Source organism: Tupaia chinensis, unplaced genomic scaffold (assembly GCF_000334495.1).
Source record: "Tupaia chinensis unplaced genomic scaffold, TupChi_1.0 Scaffold149248_1, whole genome shotgun sequence".
Classification (NCBI taxonomy): domain Eukaryota; kingdom Metazoa; phylum Chordata; class Mammalia; order Scandentia; family Tupaiidae; genus Tupaia; species Tupaia belangeri.
This window is the reverse complement of record NW_006209094.1, coordinates 459,391-468,459: the sequence shown is the minus strand read 5'-3', so window position 1 is coordinate 468,459 and position 9,069 is coordinate 459,391. Positions and strand designations below refer to the sequence as shown.

The 9,069-nt window shown below is 37.7% G+C and overlaps 1 protein-coding gene across 1 annotated transcript in view; it reads left to right on the top strand.

Moving 5' to 3' along the window:
* F8 (coagulation factor VIII) overlaps positions 1 to 9,069 on the top strand; it is a 192,227-nt gene that overhangs the window by 163,009 nt on the left and 20,149 nt on the right. Inside the window, 1 exon segment of the mRNA XM_006171065.1 lies at positions 6,000 to 6,155. Coding sequence (XP_006171127.1) covers positions 6,000 to 6,155 — 156 coding nt within the window.

The following is a 9,069-nucleotide window of genomic DNA, read 5'->3' as shown; positions in this document are numbered from 1 at the left end:
CTTTCCCCCCTCTCTCCCTCTCTCTCTGTGTGTGTGTGTGTGTGTGTGTGTGTGTGTGTGTGTGTGTCTGGTCAAATTAAAAATAAATGAATGAATAAATAAAATTAAATAAATAATAATTTTTAAAAATCAATGATGGGAAATGTATCACATTCAATTTCATTACTTATGTCTATTTCAAACTCAAGGCATTATAACAACCTTTTTAGCAGTCATTCTCATTAAACTTCAATTAACAGATAAGGAAACCAAAGAACAAAACATCTTATGATTTGTACAAAAAGTCTTGAACAGATAAATGACTTGGGAATAAAACTGAGTATACTGATGTGTATTTTTCTGTATTTTTAAACTCTTTCTACTAGGGTTAGAACATCTGAATAATTTCTATAACATCGAACTCATTACCTCAAGACTGTGTATTCTATTATTAGATGCCTCCAACTTCCTAGACGTCCCTGAGTCCTCCAATCTCCTTTACTATAAGACAAAAATAAATGGCTCAATCCCCCATCCCACAAGCAAAAAAAAATGGTCACTTATTTTCAAAAACCAACCCGGTCTTCCTCATAAATTCCACACTGTAAAGTAGTAAGAAACACCAACTTAAAATTAGTCCAGACTAGTAAACTAAATTGGAATAGATACCTGAAAATGTCTTTAGATTAACCCAATTTATCTTAGAAGACTCAGTCTTTCAGATTTTCTCACTCCCCTATTTCCTCTAAAGTAGTACTGTCTACAAGAAATATAATGCAAACCATAACTGCAGTTACATGTGTAATATTACATTTTCTAGTAGCCATATTGAAAAGAAGTATGAAATTCATTTTAATAATACATTTTATTTAACCCAACATATCCAAAAATATTATCACTTCAACATGTGATCAAGCAGGCCTGTGACCCTTTCAAGGGCAGACAGATGGAATGTTTTGTCTGCCCTTGCTGCAGGAGAGCTAAGGAAAGCTTGAAAGTACCAATTTAGCCACTCTGCCTAAACACAAGATTTCTTATACAGTTCCAAACAGGAAATGGAGGAAACTTTTCTACTTCCAACTTTGCTCTCAACATGTCTAACATGCCTCCTACCTTGCAGCCTGGAGAGGGTTCCATCTCTTCTGCCAAACCACATATTCTTCACCTTGTATCTCTGTGGTTATCATTTTCAAAATAACATATTACTATGTAGTGGACATTTTCATTTATTTGGCTACCCTGTATCTGTTCTATTTGTGTTTGTTTGTTTGCTTGCTTGCTTTTGTAGAGGAGCACTCACATTTCCGTTTGGGGAATGAGACTAGTAAACAGTGTGTCTTGTCCATAACTAGCCAAAAATCCCTCAGAGATACAACCTGTTAAATTTTCACTGATTAGATTTGTCCCATTGCTTTGTAATACTCTAGCAAAGTCATGGTCAAAATTTTAAAGTAGACAAGGTTTCCTTAATAGGTGCTCAACACAAATCAAGCTATTAAATCCTTTCCACAACTTTATGAGGTTAGTGATGCTATCATCCTCATTCCAGATAAGGAAAGTAAAGCACAGAGAAGTTACATAGTATGCCCCAAGTCACACAGTCAATAAATGGCTGAACCAAAATTCAAACCTTGATAGTTGGGCTCTGAAGCCCTAATTCATAATCATCATATTATACTGTTTCTAGGATGTGTCCTTTAGGTTAATAATCATCTGTTAACTATTGCTGTTTGCTTATGTTAATTAAACCAGTTACAAATCTGCTTAATTCTATTATCATACAACCTGTATTAAATCACCTTATCCTCAGGTGGTTTTTTCCATCTGTTCTACCAAGTCCAGATAGGTATTTTCTTGATCTGGTAACTTTATAAAATAAAGAAATGATTCCAGGGAGCCAGCGGGCATGGAGTTGGAGTTGAGGGAGATGTTGACAAAGAGAATTTGGGTAGGCATCTATTATATTGGGAAAGCCTGAAGAGTGCACAACAAACTGGCACCTAAGCAGTACTGGACTCAGTTGATAGGCACTGGATGATCAAAACCAGGCAATCAGTAACGAACAGACAGTAGGCTCCATAGAGATATGCAGCTGTGATTTTTTTTTACACATTTTATTATTATTATTATTATTATTATTATTTATACATTCAATCGCTATACATCATTTAGATTGTAAGGAGATTTTACCCAGCATGATACACATCTCAGTCCAGCTGAGAATATTCTATAAATCCTCATCAACAGATAACAAACCATATCTATGTCCCACAAATATCTTCCCTCTCCTTATTTTTTCCCTAATTTTCTTTCCCGCACTCTTCCTCACCCACACTCTACTTCCATTTTGTCTCTAGTGTCCACAACGATTTTTTAAAACAATATTTTTTTGTAGAGGTTTTTGCTAAAGGGCTCATGCACTCGCCAGAAAGACAGAGAGAGACAGAGAGATAGAAAGCAAGAAATCACCCCCCAGGGAGGATCGCCACGCCACAATCTCTTCTCCTCCATTCTCCTCTCAGGACCTTGGGCATGCACTCACATGCACCCGGCATGAGTTTGAGCCACTGGGTCTGGGACTCGAACCACGGTCAACTACATGGGAGTTCAGTGACATAGCCATTGCGCTAACTGCCGGTCCCTTTAAACAATTTTTAATGCTTTTATGTCCTCCAGTCTCTCAGTCTCTGCCATAGAGTGCGGACAGTCAGTGTATATTAAGTGGAGACATACAATGTCTCTCTTTCATAGCCTGACTTGCTTCACTCAGCAACAAATCTTCCATATTCGTCCACTTTCCATCAAATTCCAGGGCCTTGGGTTTTTTATGGCTGAATTATATTCCATGGAGTATACGTGCCACACTTTTCAATCCATTCATCCATCTGTGGACATCTGAGTTGGTTCCATGTCTTAGCAATCGTGAATAGTGCTGCAATAAATATAGTTGTGCAAGCACTTTTCTGATGGAGCGTTCTCCTGTCCTTTGGGTAGGTACCCAGGAGTGAAACTGCTGGATCATATGGTAGTTCTATCTGAAAGTCTTTAAGGAACTTCCATATTGTTCTCCACAGTGGTTGGACCAATTTACATTCCCACCAACATTGTAGGAGTGTTCCCCTTTCACCACATCCCCGTCAACACTTATCATTTTTTTTTTAATCTTCACCATTCTGACTGGGGTTAGGCAGTATCTCATTGTGGTTTTGATCTGCATCTCCCTTACAATGAGGGATGTTGAGCATTTTTTCATATGCTTTTTGGCTGTTTGGATGTCTTCCTTAGAGAGTTGTTTATTCAACTCTTTTTAAGAATTATTTTATTTAACTTTATTTATTTATTTTAATTTGATCAGAGAGGGACAGAGAGAGAGTGAGAAAGCAAACCTCCAGGTCTAGGACTTGAATCTCCGTTTCGGTCATGTGGATGTTCAGCACCCTTAACCACCATGCCACCTGCTGGCCCCCAGATATTTGTATTTTTTGTTTTTACTGTAAAACGCATTAGCATCTTGTTTACTTCCTAACAGAGAGATAGATCATGTAATTATACTGAAATACTTGGCTGGAAAGAGGCAAAACTATTGAACCTGTAATCACCAAACTGCTCCAAATTGCCAATTCTATTTTTTTAAATATTTTACTTATTTGGGGGCTAGCAGATGGCATAATGCTTATGTTGCTGGACTCCTACGTAGTCAACTGTGGTTCGAGTCCCTGACCCAGTGGCTTGAAACTCACTCTGGGCACGTATGCATGCATGCCTGAAATCTCAAAAGGAGACTGGAGGAGAAGGATTGTGGTGTGGCCATCCCCACTTGGGTGTGACTTCTCACGTTCTGCCTCTCTGTCTCTCTGGCAAGCGTACATGCCCTATTGCAAAAACCTCTCAAAAAATTTTATTTATTGGTTATAAAGCTTACTTTATTCACTTATTTATTTATTTATTTATTACTTTCAATCACTGTGTATCATTACAGCATACCACATGAATTTTCCCATCATGGATACACTGTATATTGGTTCATTCAAAGGTATTACCATATACATTATCATCAACAGATAATTTTCCATTTTTGTGTCTGTAAAATGCTTTGCTTCTATTCCCATTGATTCCCTCCCTCTAACCCCTCCCATTTACCATCCTCCTCCCACACTGTCTTTAGCATCACCATTGCTGTCTGTGCTTTTATACCTTCCAATCTTTCCGTTTCTGCCATAGAGTGCTGACAATTGGTATATATTGAGTGGGAGCATACAATGTCTCTCTTTCATAGTCTGGCTTGCTTCACTTAGCAGTAAATCTTTCATATTTGTCCAATTTCTATCAAATTTTTGAGTAGTATTCCATAGTGTGTCTATGCCATACTTTTTCAATTTATTAATCTGTTTGTGGACATTTGGGTGGGTTCCATGTCTCAGCAATTGTGAATAATGCCACAATAAACATAAATCCAATTTTAAATAATGTAGAAAATGCCCAACAAAAAGAGGAAGTTGATAAGCATGACAGTTTTCTAGGCATTCATAAGTTACAGAATGTGGGTAGAATTATTAAAACTGCTAGAAGGTGCAATAGTCAGTAATCCAAAAGTGAACTCTCACATACTCTACATTTAGAAAGAATACATGCCGATTCAACAAAAATTATTATTTTTGTAGCTGATGCTTTATAATATCAAGAGAAAAAATAAAGTATGTTCAATTGGGAATATCATCTAATCTAGGAAAAGACAGTGCTGAAGCTTGTGAAGACTAACTCTCAGTCCTTGCTTAATTTCCCCCCTGCATTTAATACTATTTGATGCTGTAAACAAATGAAAACATATATTTATATAAGATCTGTTTCTTCTACTGAAATATAAGTTCCATGAGGGAAGAGTTCTTTTTTCTCTTGTTTACCACCTTATTCTCAGTACCTAAAACAGTGCTTGGCACATAGCAAATGCTTTATAAAAATTCTTTGAATAAATAATAGATGGATAGAACTTACAGTCAACTGAAGGATACAGTCATTAAGCATGAGAGTCATAACCAGTCAAAGTGAGGTGTGCTAGGTTTCTGTGAGAACGTGGTACATTTGAGTTACTTGTTAGGACATAACTGATATCTCTTGCAGTGTTCATATAGTCCATGCCTTCTTCAAGAATGGGACGTTCCTTACTACTCTGCCTTTATTCACTCATTCATTTCAAAGCATTTGCTATGTATCATTGTTATAACAGATACCATGTTAGGTACAGGGGCTAGAGAGAATATAAAAGTTAACATTTATTGAGTGCTTAACATGTGTCAGTCTCCAAATTCAGCACATTACATGTATTAACTCTTTAGTCCCTATGGGAACCCTTTGAGATTAACACTAGTATTATCTCCACTTCACAGATAAACAAATTGAGACACACAGATTAGGTGACTCAAACAGCTTCATTGCCTTAATGATCGCATTCTAATGAGAAAGACAAGCTCAGTGTTTATAATATAGTGTAATAATTTGCCATGATGAAGTTATATACAAAGTGAAGTAGAAACAGAAGAAGCACCACTAAATATGTCTGTGCAAATCACAGAAGGCTAGCCAGAAGAAACATTCAATAGTTTCTGAGATAACAATTGAAGGAAGTGAAGCAGTTTTTTACTGAGAGTGATATTGGGATGGAACTGTTCTGGGGAGAGGGGAGAAATTAGCTTGGGTTATACTGAGGCAGAGATGTGGGCAAAGCATTAGTTTTATGTGATTCCATGTGTGTGGCACAAAGGATGTGTGTGTAGAGGAAATAGGATCTCAGTGATTCGGAAGTGGTCTGGGTTGCCATGAAACAGACTAGTAACTCAATAAGCATCTTTCCTACTCATTCCCATAATTTATCCCAGTTTCATACACACGTCCACATTTCAACATTGGTGTCTGCTTCACTTGCACATCCAAAGTAATGGGCACATGTATAGCAATGTAGATTCTTCCTAAAACAATCAGTAATTTCAGGAGGTTAAGGTAAATGTTTGTTTCGATTGGTATAGGTGGATCTATTGGCACCAATGATCATTCATGGCATCAAGACCCAGGGTGCTCGTCAGAAGCTCTCCAGCCTCTACATTTCTCAGTTTATCATCATGTATAGCCTTGATGGGAAGAAGTGGCAGACTTATAGAGGGAATTCCACTGGGACATTAATGGTATGTGATGACTTCTTTCAAAAGAATGAATGAATCTTTTAAAGTGCTTTTGAAAGTTTTCATATATAGGAAAAACACTCTAAATGTCTACAAACCAACTCCCCAAACCAACTTTCCTCCTATGGACAGTAGGAGTGATTATGGATATATGAATCATGACTGGGTGAACTGATGAGTTTTCTCATGGATATCCTAGGTTTGAGGTGATAGTAGAGCAATCAGGTTGAAATATCCAGCAGGTAGTAGATCAAAGACTTAAGTTTAGGGTGCAAGGCCATGATTGGAAATGATTTGTGTCTTTCACATAAGGATGGGTTAATAACTGATCCCACCACACAAGGTAACTTTTTCTTGCCCTTTTGTTCAATTTTCTTGCTTCTCTACCATTTTATTTTCTTTGAGGTGGGCCTATATAAAATACATAAATAGGCTACCTTATCCTCTAGCTTTTGGTTGGGTTTCACCATAGGGAGCAACAGAGAGGACAAAAAGATTGGGATATCGGTCTGTATAGAGGCTCTAAAGGCAAAGGGTTGAAGTTTAACATTCATGAACATGATTATTTAAAGTAAAATGTTAACATCTTATTGTGGGCTTAATAACATATATAGATATAATTAATGTGACAACTATAACAATAAAAAAGGAGCAGTAGGGACCAGCAGTTAGTGTAATGACTATGTCGCTGGACTCCCACGTAGTCGACCGCGGTTCGCGTCCCAGACCCGGTGGCTTAAAACTCACGCCAGGCGCATGTGTGTGTGTGCCCAAGATCCTGAGAGGAGAACGGAGGAGAAGGGATTGCGGTGTGGCCATCCCCAATGGGGGTGTGATTTCTCACTTTCTATCTCTCTGTCTCTCTCTCTGTCTGGCGAGCGCACGTGCCCTATAGCAAAAACCTCTCAAAAAAAAAAAAAGGAGCAATAAATGTAACTATCCATTGGGAAGGTTCTTACAGTTTTTATGAAGTGGTAAAGTATTCACTCTAAGTAGATTGTGAAAAACTAGGAATTTTGGTATGAATATTTGTAATCACCACAGCAACTGCTAACAACACAAAGAAATATAGCTAAAAGATAATAATAAGAGAATAATATAGAATTCTTTTTTAAAAAACTATTCTATTAGCATGAAAGAAGGCAGGAAAGGAGGAATAGAAAAACAATCCAGATGTCAGGGTTTGAGATAGAGGGTTTGACCACAAAGGAGCAGCGGCATGAGGGAGTCTTTTGGGTTGATCGAGCTGTTATGCATCTTGATTGTGCTGATGACTATAACACATTTATACATGTATTAATAGAAATAAACTCCTAAAGGGGTCGGTTTTATTGTTTGATAATATGAAAATAAAACCGAAAACAACCAAAAAAGTAACATAGTATCATGGATTGCATCTGGTACTATTTCTAATATTTAGTAAATTCTTGAAATGGAGTAGCTATGTTTTATATATAAATGCCTTACTTATGTTTAGAAATACATTATTGATATTTATATACTTAAATGTTATCTATATTTATATAATTTAATACTATTTTATACTTATAATAATTACATATAATAATACTATTTTATACTTATAATAATTACCTATAATTTATAAAATTTCATTTTAATTCTTCAATTATGATATACCTACTAAACTCTTGCACTATGTAGGATAGTCTATATGCTCCCTATGGGACTGCTGTCATGTATGAGACCCAGTGTTGAACACCATGTTGTTATAAAGCAAATGACCATGTAACACTGGCCTTCCAAACTTAAGGTGCCATTTCCTTGGGGATATTGATGAAATTCTCTTCTCTAGCATAACAGTTCTCAAAAGTCTTTGAAACTTTGTACCATTTGCATCTAAAATTTAATTTCATTAGCAATACTTCTCATTAGAGGAGTATCTCCTAATGGGAAAAAGGAGAGCCCTAACACCAGTTAAGGATCACTGCTTCACTGCCATCATTTTCAACAGTCTACAATAGTTTGAATCATCAACGAGCATTTAACCGACAAGGATCTATCCCCCTGGTTTCCCAGTTTAGAAGCATGCTAAATCATGCCCTTTAAAAAATACTATCATTGGCATGTTAGAAATCAGTGCTGATTTTGCTATTAAAGTGATACAGGAAAACTCTCTCGAAAATGCTGACATCTGATGTAGTCCCAGCTCTCCCTGCTATTTTCTGAGGGAGATACATAACTGAGCCACTGGCAAGTGGAAAACAACCTTTAGTGTTTCCTAGAATGGTGCCTGCATACCCAGTACCAGACTCGCTGGTTGGTTACTCTTCTCCTGACTCCTTCCGATGCAAGGAGTTTAGCTCAGAGGCCTAAAAGAGGCTTATCCTTTAACCCAGATCAAAAACTTATCACCAGTGCCCACCACTAAATAACACAGACAGACACTCTAAAAAAGAAATGATATGCATTGCAATGTGGAATAGTCTTCCCACAGTAAACTATGGCCATATTTCCAGGAGATAACGGAAGACAAGTGTTTTCTTTCTTTGTTTTATTTTGGTTTTACATTTTGTTTTGCTATATAGGGTGAGTGTGCCTGCCAGGGAGAGAAGGAAGGAGAGGGAGAGGGAAAGGGAGGAGATATCCTCTCCTGAGGGGATGACCACACTGCAATCCCTTATCCTTCATTCTCCTCTTGGGATTTTAGTGTCTCACACACACACACACACACACACACACACACACACACACACACGGACCGTTTTTTCTGGCTGCCAGGTCCAGGACTGCAATCGGGCAGTCGGCTAGATGGGACCCAGCTGCCTTAACCACCACACCACCTGCCTGGCCCAGAACAGGGTTTCTAAAAAAAAAAGTAAGAAAGGATTCCACAGGTTGTTTGGGGATGATCATCTATGCTGCCAGGATCGAGGATCGACGGCAGGGGCAGCAGAGG